This window comes from Periplaneta americana, chromosome 12 (genome assembly GCF_040183065.1).
Source record: "Periplaneta americana isolate PAMFEO1 chromosome 12, P.americana_PAMFEO1_priV1, whole genome shotgun sequence".
NCBI classification, from domain to species: Eukaryota; Metazoa; Arthropoda; class Insecta; order Blattodea; family Blattidae; genus Periplaneta; species Periplaneta americana.
The window spans coordinates 96,603,387-96,622,876 of record NC_091128.1 but is presented as its reverse complement, the minus strand read 5'-3'; the positions used below and the strand labels follow the sequence as shown (position 1 = coordinate 96,622,876).

Below are 19,490 nucleotides of genomic sequence, written 5' to 3'. Positions count from 1 at the left end.
CATACTCGCGTCTTAATTACTACCATTATAGGCTGGTTGCATAATGTACTATTATCATTTTTCCGTCTTATTTTTTTCTGTGTTCTGTTTATTCGTCTCCACACGTTTCTTTAGAGTTTTTCATCATTTTCTATCACTATGTTTATTGTTTACCACTTATTTTCTTCTTCTCCTTCGCCACTTCCTTTTTCTCATACTTCTGATCCTCCTCCTCTCCCTACGTTTTTACTCTCATTAAGCTCAGTATTTTCGTATTTCTATTATAATGTAACTGAATCTTTTTTGTAGCCTATCTGTAATTTTTCATTATGTTTTATTACTTTATTTTTGGATGAATTTTATTATAATAACTTCGTTTAGAACCAACATAAATAAAATATGTATCCTAACCAGAATCGTCGTCTTTGATGTCTATTTATTATCACACTTGCATGTCATTGCTTACGAGGTTTTCGGGTTCATACTTAGTCAAGAGCGATGGAATTTTATGCATAGTGAAATCTTAGCAGTGCTTCTTTCGGAAAGCGAAGTAAAATGGAAAGTCCGTGTCTTAGCCCTTAGGCCTGTAGATTTCAGACACGTGGAAGAATTCTAGTTTTCAATTAGAGTGCTACAGGAAAGATCTGCTTCTCATTTCTCATCGAAACGAAAATCTTACCATATCTCGTCGGAACAAAAATTTGGATGTAGAACACTAGGCTCATACGAGTGGCCAACCCTCACCTGCAATTCATACCACACCTACCTACAATCGAACTCGTCAACATTCACTACAATCGAAGCCGTCAACGTTCACTCCACTAGCTCAGCAAACACGGTTCATTTTTCCAGGTCGATGGAGTCTCGAATTATGTGTTAGCTTATAGCATTTGTCCCCTCTACGCTCGGTAGGAGAAATAAAAATAGATTGAGGACACAAACACAGCCGTGATTGACTGCTGCTAATTGAGTGTTATCAGCGTTCCAGATAATCACCTATCGCGCCGAACCAGTGAATGTTGCAGTCTACTATTAGGTAGCGAGTGCTGAAGTGACCCCAGCTACAGTACATAAAAACTGACTGAGCAGCACACGAAAATAAACTGCGCCACGGAAATTACGTGCACTCATACATAGGCCTACATACATACAGGTCACCTGCGTAGCTCAGTCGGTTAAGGCGCTTAGCTGCCGGTCTGAAGTTGCGCTCGGGCGCGGTTTCGATCCCCGCTTGGGCTGATTACCTGGTTGGGTTTTCCCCAACCGTAAGGTGAATGCCAGGTAATCTGTGGCGAATCCTCGGCCTCATCTCGCCAAATACCATCTCGCTATCACCAATCTCATCGACGCTAAATAACCTAGTAGTTGATACAGCTTCGTTAAATAACCAACTAAAAATACATACATACATACATACATACATACATACATATTACGCGCCCAAGTTAAATTTGCGTTCGGAATATGAATCACTGTTCCCTCTTCCTCTGGCCTTTGTGACCTGCGACTCCTATGAGTAAATACTATGCTGATAAAGAGGTGTTCACTTACTGTTCGTGCCAGCGAGTTGTGTAAGATACTTCAATTCATTTCGATTCAGTTTATTACGCTATTAAACATACAATGATAGGCTTCGTCACAATACAGAAGGGGGGAAAAAAAAACATAAATTTGGAAATACACATAATTGAAAACAGTAAAGTTTAATTAGAAAGAAAACACAAAACATTTTGAAATTCTAAAAATTAAGGAAAGCACTTCACTCTTAATGTAATATTTGTAACTATATGTAAGTAACTTTATTCATTAAAAAGAAATAATTTCGAATGAATTTATGTTAAGAAACTCATCTACAGAGCAGAAAGGATTAATTAAAAGCCAATTATAAAATCTAGCTTTGAAACTATTGGTTGGTAACTTATAATACTGACTGGGAAGCTTATTATATAATTTCATTCCCATGACAGAAAAATTTGTACTACTTTTATGTAATCTACAGTAGGGTAAAGTTGCCTAATTCCGTGATACTCCTAATTCCGTGATGCGGTTTTTTCACTGAATGTCACAGGTTTGGTTTTCTTGCTAGGAAGTTCACCGGTGTCTCAAAAGTAGGCGAAAGATATAATATTTTGAGAAAGATGTCTGGCGCTGTGATGGAACGCCAAAGCTTTGACTGACATTCAATTTTAAAAAATTATCACGGAATTAGGTGTATCATGGAAATAGGCAACTTTACCCTATGGAATATTAATTTGTTCACTATTTCTAATTTCATGATCATATATATTGGCTACTAATGAGTAATTGTCTATATTTTGTCGAGTGTAAAGGACTAGGTCGTATATATATATATATATATATATATATATATATATATATATATATATATATGTATGTATATTATATATATATAAATAGAGAGAGAGAGAGAAAGAGAGAGAGCGAGAGAGAGATTTTGACAGTTAATACCTGTATGGTGGACAATGTTCAAGATAGTTTGATTGACATAGAATTCTAATGGTTTTCTTTTGCAGAATCAAGACACTTCCAATTTGGTGCCATTTCCCCAGAAAATTAAAGCATACCGAATTATGGACTGAAAGAACGAAAAGTAGGCACATCTTAAATAATTTTGAGAAACGGAAATAAATATATAACTCGTGGTGAATACATGTGTTTTTTTTCTCTTGTTCTATTAAAACTATAGCATATAGCCTATTAACCTGTTGTATCCTTTAGAATACATTGTGAATTTAAGGGTTAACTGACTCGCAAATCCATTCTTACATAAACATTTTCTTTCTTAGTATATCCGCTCTTTCTGTTGTGCATGAAACCTGGAAATAGATGAGCCAAAATTATGAACATTTGAAAGGAAGATAATGTGGAACAACATTTGGAGTAACCAAGGACAAGAACCGTGTTGCTAGGTAATGAAGAATTATATGGAGAAAGGAATAAATTTGTGTGTGCGCGGACAAAAGGGGATAAATCACCAAAACTAAGTTTTGAGATAATTGAAAGAAAGGAAAAAACACTTTGGCGAAATATGTAGGATCGCTGAAACAAGTTTTTAACTCTATGCAAAATTCTCTTTCATCTTTAATTTCAAAGCTATGACTTATTGCATTCTACACAGTGTTCTTCTCACATTTCTCTGTCGAAATGTTGACTTGACTCAATTTTGGCTGAAAGGTGACTTATTCCCTTTTGTCCGCGCACCCACGAATTAAATATTGAAATGATCCGATTTCGTGGCCAACGTTATAAGCAGGCGCCTTAGATGGATTGAGTATGTTATGAGATCTATAGAGAAGAATATAAATAAAAGAAGTGCCAGAAATAGGAACTTTGAACCATTCAAATTCTGAAAACTTCAATAACTTTAATGTTTTCAATTTGTGTGATTGGAAGATATTACGTAAAAACATATCACCGGCCCAATGTTGTGGTCGCAGCACTAGCGAGCTTACGTGGCTTCATAAAGATAATTTCAAATTCTACTGATCTGTTTCCTTCAAAATTTAGATCAGTTTTACCGTGCAAGTTTCTTTTCAAACCAATTTGTACACGATCAGCGTAGCAACGCTGGAGAAGTAATACTTCGTGCGCGGAAGCTGCACTGCTTACGATCGTGCCAATATCCTCCAGGTGACCGACGCCAGCTCACATCTTATTCTGTCGTATAAAACAATCGAAAAAAAAAAAGACGAACAACATATTGTATAACTTTTTCAAAAGTCTTAACTACGACACAATCTATAAAGTCAGCGCACGGTTGGTTGGAATTACTTTTCTTCTTTCTCACTTTTTTCCTATCTTTCTTGTTTTTCTCTGTCTTCGTCCTTGTCTTTGGCGTCTATAACGCCGACGACGATGGCAAAGGAAAGGAAAGCATAGCGCTGAGCAATATTTAGCACTGGTGGTCCGCCATTATCGTAAATCAACAACTGCTACACACATTCTTCCATATCATTTCGAGCGCAAACAGGCGGTCTGGCTGACGCGAAGCCCTGCTACCCGCTGATTGGCTGACTGACTGACTGACTAACTGGCTGACTGACTGACTGACTGACTGACTGTGAAGGAATGACTGATGGAGTATCAGGAAAAACTTTGAGACGGTTCAATAAATTTAAGTAATAACTTAGGGTCGTATTCATAGACATTTTTAGCGCGGGTTTCCGGTGGATGATCAGCGTTTTTCGTATTCATAAACCAGTGTTAGCGATAGGATATGACTTGAATTCTGTACAAGTAACCAGTGGATAGCCGGGGCTAGCTTAGTACGCTCGTAGCGCGTGCTGCGAAATGTCTATGAATAGCACCCTTACAGTTCAGAATTTGCTGATTAAAAACTAATGACTGATTTTTTATTTGGAAAAAAATTTTTCCAGTAAACACATAAATTATGTTGAATAAAGTTAAGCAATTACATGTAATAGTCCAGTAATTACTTAACACATACTGAAGTTATTAAAGATTCGACTTATTTTTCCAATAAATGATTAAATAGTGTTGAATAAAGTTAAGCAGAAATCATAACAATCCAGTAATTATTAAACATAACTAAACCTACTAAAGATATAACTTATTTTTTCCCGTAAGCACTTAAATTGTGTTGTAAAGTTAACAGTTACTTGTAAAAATCCACTAATTATTTACACATACTTAACTTTGCTAACAATTTGGCTTATATTTCAAGTAAAAATTTAAATTGTGTTGAATAAAGTTAAGCATTTACTTGTAAAAATCCACTAATTACACATACTCAAGTTTTTAAACATTTGACTTATTTTTATAGTAAATACTAAAATTGTGTTGAATTAAGTTAAGCAATAATTACATGTAACAATCCACTAATTACTTACATACGCTGAAATTATGAAAGACTTGACTTATTTTTCCAGTAAGTACATACTAAAGATTTAACTAATTTTCAAGTAAGCACTTAAATTGTGTACTAAAGTTAAGCAGTTACTTGTAAAAATCGACTAATAACTTACATATATTTAAGTTTGCTAAAAATTTGACTTATATTTCCAATAAAATTGTAAATTGTGTTGAATTAAAGTTAAGCAATTGTAACAATCCATTAATGACTTACACATATTTAAATTTGTTAAATATTTGAATGATTTTCCAGTAAGCACTTAAATTATATTGAATATATCTGAGCAATTGCTTGTAACAATCCAGTAATTACTTACACATAGGCTACTTCAAGTCTTGAAGTTTGCTAAAGATTTGATTTGAATAGGTTAGATTTTGAAGGTTTGTGAATGAAATAACTACTTTTCTATCTATACACCATGAAAAGAAATACAACAACAGACCGTACTAGTTTTTATCAGTATTTTGTCTAAAGCAGAAAAAAAAATATTCGGCTATAATTAATTAATGTAGGGTGAAGCAAAGAAATTCTATAGCAATCTAATTTGTTTGTTGTGTATGAATAAAGACATCTATGTGCATAACACCGGAACTCTGTGAATTGTTCATTCCTTCATTAAGTAAATACTACAGTTTTCCACGTATTAATTACTTATTACTTAAAGTAAACTGTTATTTAATAGAAATTTTGTAAATGCATTTTCTCGTGAGAAAAAGCTTTCATTGTCAAGTAAATAACTTATAAGAATTTACCTATTTGTATTAATTTGACTCAGTGACTCATTAATTGACTAATCGACCGATTCTCTATCTAATCAGCTGTTTATATGAGCAATTAACTGCCTGAATGACTACCCTACAATCTGATTACTCATCTGAATACCTGACTAACAATCATGATTGAAAAACAATCTGATTATCTGTCGAACCATTAACCATTTGTTTGTTGGACTAAGTATCTGACTAAGTATCTGCTGCGAAATGTCTATGAATAGCACCCTTACAGTTCAGAATTTGCTGATTATCTTGAATATCTTATAACCATCTGTCTTTCTGACTGACTGTTTGAGTATCTTACTAACCATTTGTCTGTTCGACTAACCATCCCATCTGTATTTCTGGATTATTATTTCAATATTTTACAAACCATATTATTTATTTGAATATCTGACAAACCGATTGTCTATTTGAATATATGAATAACCATTTGTCTGCCTGGATAACGATTTGATTATCTGGCTATCTGTCTATTTCTCTAACAATTTGAATATCTTTCTAACTATCTGGATATTTTATTAACTGTCTGCCTGTCTGACTAACAATTTGAATGTCTAGTTAACTGCCATACCTGTCTATTTGACATTTCAATATGAGCCTTTCTGACTTTTTGAATATCTGACTAACCATCTGCCTGTCCGACTGACTATTTGAAAAACTGACCAACCTCCTGTGTATCTGATTGACTATTTGAATAATTTACTATCCATCTGTCTTTGAATATCTGACTACTCGGCTGTCTCTTTGACTGTTTGAATATCTTTGTAACCATCTGTCTTTCTAAAGAATGTTTGACTGACCGTCTGTCTGCCCTTCTGACCGACTGAATATTTGTATGTCTGACCAACCATCTGATAGTCTGGCTGAATATCTAAATATCTATCTGTGTACCTGATTATTTGAATGTCTGCCTGATCATCTGTCTGTCTGACTGCTTGAATACTTGACTAACCATCTGTCTATCTGAGTAGCTGTTTGGATATCTGACTAAGCATCTGTCTAGATATCTATTTGAATATCTCACTGATTATTTTAATATCTTACTAAACATGTCTCTATTTGGCGAACTGTAATATCTGTCTGCCTATCTGATTATTTGAGTATCTGGCTAACCACATCTCCCTCTCTGTCTATCTGACTATTTGAGTATCTGGCTAACTACAGCTCCCTCTCTGCCTATCTATTTGAATATATGGCTAACCACATCTCCCTCTCTGTCTATCTGACTATTTGAGTATCTGGCTAACTACAGCTCCCTCTCTGCCTATCTATTTGAATATCTGGCTAACCACATCTCCCTCTCTGTCTATCTGACTATTTGAGTATCTGGCTAACTACAGCTCCCTCTCTGCCTATCTATTTGAATATCTGGCTAACCACATCTCCCTCTCTGTCTATCTGACTATTTGAGTATCTGGCTAACTACAGCTCCCTCTCTGCCTATCTATTTGAATATCTGGATACCCACATCTACCTTTTTGCCTATCTCACTATTTTAACGTCTGGCTAACCGCCTCTTTATCTGACTTCTTAAGTATATGTTCGACTATGTCTAACTAATCATCTCACTGTGTCACTACTCACCTGACTGCGTGATTGAATGTTTCACTATTTTCTATCTGACAGTGTGCCAGAATAACAATCTGATTATGCGATAAACTACTCGTATTTTAATATATACATAATATTGTATTAACTCTTGTATTTAAAGTGTATCACTTGAATTTGTAAAATGTATTTAATATGCCTGTAATGTTGAGCAGGTTTTAAATGATTTCTTGCGTGTTTGACGTCATTGTCGTGCTTCCGAAGTGAAGTAACCTTTGCTAACAACGATCACATCTGAATAATTACAATGTTTCTTAATTATACTGTAAGTCAGTTTTATACTTTAATGTGACCTTCAATGTTATTATGCCGGTTTATAATAACCATTCAAGGAAAATAAAGCGATAAGTTTTGAAATCGTGGCCCGTTCAAGAAAATAAAACCGTAAGTTGATGTCGATTGTGAAGAAATCATTAGCTTGCGGTTAATATATCTATAAAAAATAAAGTTGATTATTATGAAACAACCAGTTAAATGGTAAAATAAAAATATTTTATCTGGGGTAAAGGTTGGTAATATTGTGATATGAGTAATATTGTAATTGTTCTTTTGAAAATTTATTACAATTTTACTGAGCGAGAGGAAGATCGGGTTTTTGTGTCAACGTATTAAGGGAATGTTCGTGGACAAGTTTCTGCACAAAATCAGCCCTTTTCTCGCTCAGTGAAATTGTAATAAATTCTCAAAAAGAATTATCATAATATTACTCGTATCACAGTATTACCAACCGTACAGTACGTCTTATAAGAAAAGAGTTAAAAAATACAAAATTTATTTTTATGATAACAAGGCCTATTCTGTGTAAACATAATCAGTTTTCCCATTCCATTGAATGTGTACTTTTTTCTAATAGAAAGGTGTTCTGGTGTATTTTGAAGTTGTGAGTTATATTTTTCAGTATAGAGTCTACCTGTGTTCTCAAACTTTAATCTGTCGAGGATTACCAGATTAATAATCTAAATTTAAATTCTTTGCACAAATACTTTTATGGGACTACTTTGGATAGGTAAAATAAAAAAAGTCCATAAATACACACACACGGAAACCTCTAATACAGCTTTTTATGAGCTATTTTTCTGTCGATTAAGCAGTTACATTATAGTTTTTAGTCAAATGGTAAACGATATCAATTCACAATGTACTAATGTTGTAATTTAAAAATAACATGATTTGAGTCTGATAGCAATTATTTTATTAGGACACTTCAGGACTCGAAGTGCCGGTACGTAATGCAAACATGCTTCGTTTGCCAGTGAAAATAAACGGTGAAGATTTACCTGTTCGTCTCTTCCTTATATTTTCTTCAATTTGAATTTGGAAAATACAGCCTGAGAATTCGTATCGATCCAACTCCGAACATTCCGGGTTTCGGACTTTTGCTGTAGTTTAAAAACCAACTTAGAAATGTTGATGACGCGAAAATCATAAGGATGTCAGAAAGAAATTCAGAAGCCGAATCAGGTCAGAGTTATCGAGTAGACACAGATGCTGTCACCACGAGAGAAGAGACGTATTATAAGATGTAAAATAGACGGGGTGGGAGTGACGACTGTGCTAGTCACGTGCAAATGATTTCCATGTACCTCAATCAAAAGAATCTGTAATGTGCGACATGTGTCAGCAAGGAATATTGAGATCCACATACACGAAACTGGAAAATACAGTATGTAAGTAATTGAAATTCTATGTGCCACTGCATGTGCTGCACTATTCTTTGTCGCTATACAGGAGACGCACCAAATTCCATATAGCATAGCTTGTGACCTTTATTTGAAGGAATCCTGGTTTATTATACTATTAATTGTGAATATATCTTGCACAGTATGGCCCAGAATAAAGTATACCGAAGTTTGATTATGTTACCCTTGCAGCTCAGTGAGAAAAAATTATTGGCATCATTGTTGTTATTTCAGTTGTTGCTAAAGAAGACTGTGAAAGAAACATGATTAATAGTATAACCACAGTCTAGTATATACAGTCAAGAAGCTCAATACGTAGTAAATATGCATCCATAGATAGTTGCTAACCACTAGGATCGTTAATATCGCTTCATTACAGACAATGCGAAATAGTACCGGCACAGTCTGTTGTTCCTAGCACCCTTACAACTCAAGCTTCGTGACTGTATATTCTAGACTGTGGTATAACATAACCATACAAAGATATTATTACGATTAATTTTATTATTGCTAAAATGAAAATTAAGCTTTAATGAAACTGTTTCGATTCTATCCAATATGCACTTCAAAGACCTTAATTTTTTCTTTGAACATTTGAATGATAACCTAATTGATTTGACGTTTTAGGCGTCTATCAAGTGTCAAACTATGTCTGTGTTTATTGAGGTCAGTTGTTTTCTAATTTATCATTGTTTATTTTTCTATTTTGCTTCCGTTTTTTTGTTTTTTTTTTTGTATCTGTTTCTCTGTTTATATTTTAACTTTGTTTTCTTATTTAATTTACGTTTCTATTTTCTTGTTTTTTTTTTCAAATTTTTATTTCCTTGTTTATTTCATGTTTAACTTCTCATGTTTCTGTTTACTTTTATCGTTTAAATTTTTTGTTTTGTTTTTATTCTGTTTTGTTCTTTCTTTTTGCTTTTGATTCGTTGTTACTTGTCTTACTTGTTTCTTTTTTGTTTACATCATTTTCACTTTATGTTTCCTGCTTCCATTTTCAAATTTATTTTATATTTCTATTTTATTGTCCCTTTGAAGTTATTGTTTCCTAGTTTCATTAGTGTTTATCTGCTTCTATCTTTGTTGTTTCTCTTGATATATTTTTCATTTTTATGTCCATTTATTTTGTTTTCTTATATGTGTTCGCTTTTTATTTCTTTTTTTGTTTTTTTCTTCCGTTTTTCTTCTTTCTTTTTATTTTGATTTCCTTCTTCTTTTTGGATTGATTCCCTGTTTCTCATTTGCCTTCAGTTGGCCTATCGTGTTATTATGTTTAACTTCTGTTTTATTACGGTATATACTTTTTTTCTTATTCATTTCAAATTCTTGTTTTCTTCTTTCTTTCATGCCAATCTTATCAAGTTCCTTTTCTATTTCTGTTTGTAGGTTTTTCTGTATTTCCTTGGTTGTTTTCGCTTTCATTTTCATGTCTATTTTTACTTTTAATTTCTTGCATAACTTTTGCTTATATTTTCTTGTACATTTTTGCTTGTGAATATTCAGTTCTTTTCCCTTTTGTTTTCTTATTTATTTTTGTTTTTGATTTTTGGCTTCGTTTTTCATTCCGCTTTTTTTCGTTTCGCTTTTGATTTGTTGTTTCTTTATGGATTCTGTTTTCTTGTTTGTTTTGCTCTTGATTTCTTCCTTATGTTTGACTTCTGTTTCATTGTTCCTTTTCATTTGGATTTTTGCTTTTTTGCTTCTGTTTATTTAATTGCTTTTTATGTTTATTTTTATTTTTCGCCTTTTTGCTTCTGTTTTCTTGTTTCTTTTTGATTTTGATTTCTTGCTTCCGTTTTCTTTTTTCTTCTTTCTTTTGACTTCCAACTTCTTTTTAGTTGCTGTTTTAATTTGTCTCTTTGCATCTTTTTGCCTTCTACTTTCTTGGGTCTTGTTGCTTTTAATGTCCTGCTTCTTTCTGGCCTTGTTTTATTGTTTCTTTTGATTATGAGTTCCTACTTCTATTTTGCTTCTGTTTTCTTGTTTATTTTCCTATTGATTCCTAGTTTCTTTTCGTTTCTTTGTAGTTATTTCATTTGTTACTGATACTGTGTTATCCGTTTTTATTTTCTTCTCTTTGCTTCTGTTTTCTGGTTTCTTTTTGATCAGGTTTCTTTGTTTATATTTTACGTCTATTATTTTGCTTTGTCGTTCTTCTCTGATTCTCTTTTTTCTGCTTCTCTTCTCATATTTATTTACTTATTCTTTGCAGAAAAGCAGGAGTGGAGGGGTAAACGTCACTTATAAATAACTACCGGTATATGAAAGATGTGTTGAAAATATTGTCAACTCTGACAGAGTATTTCTGCTCACTTGTTCCAGGGAGACTCCAGGCTCCCGCTGCCCGTCCCGAGATTCGCGGGGGTCCTCGATTCCGCCGCGGTGTCCTTCGCGCGATTCTCTGTGCTCGGAACGGGGGCGCATTTCCGTGACGGCGCCGGTCATGCCCGCAGCCACAACGGCGCCCACGGCACCCATCAGCCCGGTGGCCGTCTCCCTGCCCGCGTCGGCGGCGCTGCTTCCTCCTCATTCCGCGGCCATCGCAGCCTACCTCGGAGCAGCAGCCGCGGCGCAACACACGCACCACAGACTGCTGATGACCTCGCCCCTCCCTCCAGTCCTCCCGCGTGGCTCGGTCTCGCCTCTCGTATCCTCGTCCTCATCTCCCCCTATCCTCCCTTTAGCTGGTAACATAGTTATATCACCGCCACCTCCTCCCCTCAGATCGCCGATGGAAACAGATACTGCCGTCCTGGACTTCAGCACGAAGAAGGCCTCAAGTGGGGGAAAATCTCTCTCGGGGAGAGACGAAACAGATAGCGACTCAGCGCTGAATCTCAGCAAGCCAACAACTCCAGTACTTCCATCAGAATCGCAGCACAACAGTCCTTTAGACCTGTCAGTACCCAGTAGGAAACGAGGTATCGATGAATCTCCTTCGGCGACATTATCGGCACCATCTCTTTCTCCTAGTCCTCATCCCACATCTCGCAAGAGCACTCGCTTGTCCTCGGACTTCAAGCCGTCAGTCGTGTCTCCTTGGACATCGCCAGTCGTGGCGTCACACTTCCCATACTTCGCAGCGGCTGTTGCGGCCAGTCTGTCTCCGAAAAACAATTCCTCCAACAGTAGTCATGGTCCTGGTGATAATGCGATTTGGAACGGGAAAATCAAGATGCACGAGAAACAGAGTTCCCATTTTGGTGGAGTTCCAACTCCAAGCGATGCCACAAAAGCGTTAGAAAAGATGAGCGAACTGAGCAAACTCGGAGGAGACGACTTGTTCAGGCCGTCAGTCAACAGCGGAGGAAGTACTGGTGTCCCCGTGAGCGGTGGTAGCAGTGGCCGACATAGCGCGTGGCAATCGCACTGGCTCAACAAGGGTGCAGACCAGGCGAAAGACGTTCTCAAATGTGTGTGGTGCAAGCAGAGTTTTCCAAGCTTAGCGGCTATGACGGCACATATGAAAGAAGCCAAACACTGTGGTGTGAATGTTCCTGCAGCTCCAATTCAACCTCCACCGCCACCGCCACCCCAACAACAACCACCAACATCAACACCGTCTGTTTCTACAAACAGTAGTAGCTCCAGTAGTGGACCTGCTTCGGCAGCCATGGCGGGCAATAACAAACCAACCACAGCCGATCTCAATTTGCTCATAAAGGAGACGATGCCGTTGCCTAGGAAACTAGTCCGAGGTCAGGATGTCTGGTTGGGAAAGGGTGCAGAGCAAACTAGACAGATTCTCAAATGCATGTGGTGCGGACAGAGTTTCCGATCCCTGGCCGAGATGACGAGCCATATGCAACAGACTCAACATTACACCAATATAATCTCACAAGAACAGATCATTTCTTGGAAGTCGTCGGATGAGGGCAAGGCGGGAGGCGGGCCAGGGAGTGGTGCAACTACGGGGGGACCGGGGGGTGCCAGCAGTCATGTTAGTGCTGTCCTTACCTGCAAAGTCTGCGACCAGGCGTTTAGTTCTCTTAAAGAACTGAGTAATCACATGGTCAAAAACTCCCATTACAAGGAACACATCATGCGATCAATCACCGAGAGTGGCGGAAGACGAAGACAAACTCGGGAGAAACGTAAAAAGTCACTTCCGGTGAGGAAATTATTAGAACTCGAAAGGGCTCAACACGAACTCAAGAATGGCGAAGGGGGCATGATCGTTGGTGGAAAAGTTGTGAGAGATGCAGCACCGGCAGCGGGAAGGATAACGTGCGAAAAGTGTGGTGATAAGATAGAGACGTCCATCTTTGTAGAACATATTCGGCAATGTGTAGGCGGAGGAAGCATCGGGAACAACCAGAGAAATTTGTTGAAGAGTGCGCTCTTGTCAAGTAACGTTCTTCCTCCAGATGTGCCAGTCGTGATGGGGCAGCATATGGTGGAAAGAGAGGGCAGGAAGAGCATAGGGGAGGATTCGACGCCCCCCGCCGCCCGTCAACACCGGTCTCCATCTCTTGCAACGGATCTGTCCAGTAGCAGCAAAGAAGGTGGAACTACAGGTTCCGTGACTGGCGGAGACACGTCTTCTCCATCAGTCCTCAACGCAATCGAGAAGCTGATCGAGAAAAGCTTCGACTCCAGAGCAAGGCATGGCGCCGCATCCTACGGCGCTGGTCCTGGTGGCGTCGGCTCCGCTCCCATGGGCTCCAGCATTCTGAAGCGGCTTGGCATAGACGAGAGTGTGGACTACACGAAGCCTCTAGTCGACGCGCAGACTATGAACATCTTGAGAAGCTACCATCACCACCATCACAACCAACAGCACCACTACAATAGGAGGGAACGGAGTGGCAGCGAATCCAGTTCCGTGTCGGACAGGGGCGGAGGCGGTGGTAGGACGGAGTCCCTAACGCCCGATCGCAAGCTCGAGTCTGCTGAGCGACTGCTGAGCTCTACCCCGCGTACGACACCCGAGAAACGCATCCAGACGCCTCCATCTGCGAAAGTGGTCAGTCATGACGAATCCATTGACGAGGACATGATAAAGAAGGAGGTAGTAATGGAAGAGGACAGAGAGGACAGTCGGAAGAGTAGTCGCAGGGAGGTGATAGTGAAAAAGGAGGAAATGGAGGACGGAGAGGAGGACGATGACGACAGAGGTAGCTTCCACAGCAGCGGGAGACAAAGGAGGATGGCTGCGGAAGACGTGCCTCTGACGCCCGCCAGTGGGGGCGCCTGCGACGACGACGGAGAGGAGGTGACAGACAGGCGGAGCAGCAATAGCGTGCCGAGTCCGGGGATGAGCCCGCGGCAAGCGACACCTCTCACGCCGTCGGGGGGCGAAGGCGCGGCATCGGCGTCGACGGCGGCGGTTCCTAGCAGTCCGTGTCGCAACAGCACCAGCAGTCCGGCCAGCAGCGACCGCTCGGGGACGCCACGCAGCACCGCGGGGCCCGACAAAAAGTCCTCCACCAGTCTGGGCGCTCTCTCCTCCATGTTCGACAGCCTCTCCGGGGGCGGCGCTGGTGGCGGGGGCAGCGATGCCGTCGCCAGCTCGGGGAGGACGACCAGCAGCCACCCTCTGGCGGCACTGCAGAAACTCTGCGACAAGACTGAACGACACGGTGGGAGCGGGAGTCGGTCCGGGGCGACGCCCGGCGCCGGCGTCAGCGGCAACCACTCCGCCTCGTCGGGAGCAGCGTCCACCCAGAGCTCGGCCGCGGCCGGCGGAGGTAGCGGTACTGCTCCGGGAGCCATACTAGCCTTTAGTTGGGCGTGCAACGACGCCGTGATGACGGCTGACTCCATAATGAAGTGCGCTTTCTGTGATACCCCTTTCATCTCGAAGGGAGCGTACCGGCACCACCTCTCCAAGATGCATTTCGTGAAGGACGGCGTGATCCCCGACCCGGTGGCGCTAAAGGCCCAGCAGCAGCAACAGCAGCAACAGCAGTCCGGTGGCAGTGCCAGCGGCTCCTCCTCCAAGGTCGGCAACAGCTCGGCGGTGGCCTCCGCGGCCAACAGCGTGAGTAGCGCCTCGGGCTCCGGCAGCGGCAAGAGCCCACAACAACAAGCGAACTTTGAAGAGAGTCCACACTCCAAGTTTCTCAAATACACAGAACTGGCCAAACAATTGTCCAGCAAATACGTATAGCTGTAGAGTGTGTCTGTGTGCGTGTACATATATTCGTAACCACAGTGAGATTTTACGAGGAAAACTTGGCGGTCGCGTGTGAGAGCCCGAGTGAATGCCGCTATTGTAAATTATTTGTTCCCAGTTGTCATTCCTCCCACCTCTAAAGTAGATCTTGTAAAAAGTCCTTTCCCCCACTCCTTCGTGCTGTTGGTGTTCTAAAATTAAAAAAAAAAGTAATTTATGATTAATAGTATTAAAAAATCTGCTCGGAGGAGCGGTTGCGTAGCAACTGGTTCTATTCGTGCGAAGTACAATGTGATGCTACCATATCTTGCAACCGCGAGTAAAATTTAAAATAAAGTAATAATATTAGAATATATATAGAATAAAAATATTTGGAGGAATTTGTTAGGAAAATGAGGCACTTATCATTTCATATTTGTGTCACCATAAGATATAAAATAATAAAAAATTTGTGATGAATTATGTAAGAACTTTAATTTTTTGGAACAAAGTTCAAGCCAGCGTGATTATCTTCGTCTCCTCGTGGCTGCTAATCAGCCTATTTATTACGTCACAGATCGCCGCTAGATGGTTGAGTTGCTCATGTGAACTGTTCAACATTGTATAAGATATTTCCGGTGTATTTTGTGGAATACACAACAGTGCATGTACTGCTGAGGTACATATTTTGTGTATATATATAAATGTGGTATGAACGGAAAAGAAAAATGTAACAGAGAAATATGTGAAACGCTATTTCTCTTTTAAATTTTTAAAATATCTTTTAGCTGAAAACAGGATCTGTGTCAAAGAATCTCTAAAAACGGGAGATGAGCAGAGTATTGGGAATATAATATTCTCAACAAAGACATAGCATAACAAAACACGTTCGTATACGCATCTCTTAATATCCAATTCTTCCTTCTTTGACTAAATAAAGGAAATTAATTAATCTCAAATTTATGTATATTTAAAACGAGAATATGCAAGAAATGAGAAACAAAATGTATACGCTAGCTCAGATATATCTTTCCCTTTATTTTGTTAGATGTTTATATTTCTTTCCTTGCCTCTATGTTCAGACATTTGTTCGTGGTCGAAGAAACGCTCAAATAACTGCCTATACTGTTTTCAGGCTGCGATTGTGTGATGTCTCCCATGAGTTTTTTTTTTCAAAGTAGTATGACTATTTATGACTTAATAAACTGTCAATTTACAATAATTTAATAAATATGAGAAACATCTTATAATTTATATATATATATACATATATATTTCCTTCATTGCCAAATTCATTTGATGAACCTGACTGTGCCACAACAGATTCTTTTTAAATAAAAACTATAATAATAAAAAATATGGATATGTTTTTTTTTCCTTGACCCAAGAGAAACGACACTTGCACTGGTTTTCAGACATAGTTAATTATATAGCTAGTCATTTGTGGTGATATTACGCTAAACCGCTTGTCTGAAGATGAAGCTGAACTGACGCTGATTGAAACTGGAGAGAAAGAAATTTCAACTCTCCTAGCTCACCATTAGTGACGTCTTTTTCAGTGGCTTGCGGTACTCATGAAACATAATTAGGTTGTAGTGATTTAGTTTGTTACTATTTCTCATACCAAGTTATAATGGTGGAATAAAATTGTCACGTTTGTTTTAGATGTACGAGGCTATTGTTGTCTATGTAACATATTCTTTTACAATAACGTCTTTCTTTCTTCGCCATCAGCATGTTCCTAAACTGCAACAATTTCTTCTTCTCCAGTTCCATTTTCAGCAACACCACCATCTTCTTTATTAACGTCTTTTCTTTTTGGAATGGTATAAGCCTACTTCTCAAGCAATTTCACGTCAATCATAAGGCGCACTTTTTCAGCAAATTCATGTCAATCATAAGGCCTACTTTTTCAGCAACTTCACGTCAGTCGTAAGGTGTACTTTTTCAGTAACTTCATGTCAATCATAAGGCCTACTTTTTCAGCAACTTGACGTCAGTAGTAAGGCGCACTTTTTCAGCAACTTCATGTCAATCATAAGACCTACTTTTTCAGCAACTTCACGTCAATCATAAGGCCTACTTTTTCAGCAACTTCACGTCAATCATATAACCTCCTTCTTCTTTAACCGTAGTTTCGTTAACATCATCTGCTTCTTTAGAATTTTGTTCTTGAACACTATCGTGGCCATAAATTTAATTAACGCAACCTTTTCCAGTAAAATCGTTTTGCCGTCAACAAAAATCATACATCTTCAATATTTCCTTCTGCCTCTTCGTCATCTTCACTAACATTACTTCTCTTTCACAATGACATTCCATTTCTTTTCCTTCGCAACCAAAATTTTCCACTTTCAACATTTTCTTCACCTTCATTGTCGTCATCACCAGTAACAGAATTACTTTTCCTGTACTATCTCCTTTTCTTTCAGTGTTTAATCCTATTCTTCACTACATATTTTCTTCTTTATGGTTATCAACAATTTTTTTCATTCACATACTTTCTCTTCCTATGTATCACATGTTCTTGTTGTTAAGTGTGTGAAATAAACGGTCTGTTATTTATTCTGTGCCTTCCAAGAATGTAGGCTATCTTATAGTGTGAAGTGCAGTTCCTTATATCCTTTCAGCGCTTACCAGATGAGTTCGCGCCAATAATTGAAACAAAACTAAACAAAAACGGAATCATTTGAGCTCGACACTAAGGTTATATTCTTCAGCTACGTGGGTTCAATTTTTAAAAAGCTTATGTGTTCCGTATAATACGTGTTTTCCTCTATTCTTCCATTTCATTTCATTTCATTCCTTTTTTTTTTTTTTTTTCGATTGGCCTCTAATGCTGTATTACATTCTCGTCTTACAAAAAGTTTTCTATAGCTACATTTAGTTACTCGGTTATTTTACGACGCTATATCATCTGCTATATCATTTAGCGTTGGTAAAACTGGTGATAGCGAGGTGATATTTTGGCAAATCATTTGAGAGCTATATTTAAGGAATAAGAGAATACTCTTTAACGAATAAAATCCCAAGTGAGATTCGAACCCACGCCTGAGCGCAGCCTTGTCGGTGACCGGGAAAGTACTTGTTTTATTTTGTGAAAATTGATCTTGTGTTTATTATTTATTTTTTGTTCGTCTACTATTTCCCTTCTTTCATCATCATCATCATCATCATCATCATCATCATCATCATCATGGCGCAGATTTCATGGAGTTAAGTCACTTGCTGCCCTATTATAGCTTCCCTCTTTCAAAAGTCTTTTGATTGGTAGGCCTATTCCATGTTTTCTTCATTTTGATACGTAGCTTCTTAAAATGTTGGGTGATCTGGTTGTTGTCATTCTGTTTAGGCCTACACGTTGAAACCATTTTCTTTGAAACCATTGTATGTTTTAATAGTGGGACCATTTTCAATTTTTATAGAGTCTTTTGAGGTTTGTCTAAGAATATTTTTTTTCTTTCTCCAGCATTTCATTTCTGTTGCTTGTTTTGTCGCGTCCATCTTTTCTGTACATAGTGAAAGCTGTTTGAGAACATAGATTTCAGTATTTTATTATTATGCTGTCGTTAACTCTACCACCTCTAAAACGAAAGGAATTCAAGGTTTCATCTCCTGCAAACGGTAAATTCTGCAAGATTATAAAATTGAGACTCGGAATCCAAGAGGGGCCCAATATTTAATCACTTTCAAAATTTATTTCTCATGTAAAATAATTAGTAGAAGCTTGTTGCCATGGTTATATGAAAATATGTAATGGAGATGTACTTACGAAACAAAAAATAATTAGTCAGAGGCATTTTGTAGCAACAGCAAACATTTTTTTTTAAATTTTCCAAAAGTTTGATGTAATGGACTTGGGCCCCTCTTGGATTCCGGGTCTCAATTAATAAACGGGGTTTTAGCATAAGAGAACTTTGTACTGCCGGTATACTTTTAATTGCAACTAAGATTTCAGATGTAAACGGTTCAGATTATTCTATTATTTGTCTAATGGGACCTTCACTCCAGCAATGTGGTGACAATTGTATTCCGATGTTACGAATATGTATTTTTCCGTTACATTCTGCACTGAAATATCTTTCGTATTTTTCTGCTCCCTAATTCTAGTCGCTTACATGAATCTTTCAGGGTTTTATAGACCTTATTTGATGCCATTTTCATATAGGCTTACGTTTGTAATAAAATGTAACATATTAACTTATCGTTTTGCGTATAGTTTTGGTTTAGGTGAAAAGTCTTACTTCTGTGGTCCAGTAAATTTATTCGAAGTCATTTTATTTATTTCATTATCCGTAATTTTTATTATTTTTTTTTTCAAAAATATCTTAATTTAATTTATTCCTATGTAGGCCAAATATTAGGTCGTCTCAAAACTGTTTTCCTATAACGTGCTTCGGTAAATTCATTCGTTCTAATCTTCACCATTTACACAATAAAAATTTGATGAGATTGCA

The 19,490-nt window shown here is 38.1% G+C and overlaps 1 protein-coding gene across 1 annotated transcript in view; it reads left to right on the top strand.

Moving 5' to 3' along the window:
* tio (zinc finger domain-containing protein tiptop) overlaps window positions 1-15,516 on the top strand; it is an 88,568-nt gene extending 73,052 nt beyond the window's left edge. The window contains exon 3 of the mRNA XM_069841760.1: window positions 11,259-15,516. Within this exon, the coding sequence (XP_069697861.1) occupies window positions 11,259-15,048 (3,790 nt within the window). The 3' untranslated portion in view covers window positions 15,049-15,516. The remainder of the gene's footprint in view (window positions 1-11,258) is intronic.
* The last annotated feature ends 3,974 nt before the right edge of the window (window positions 15,517-19,490 follow it).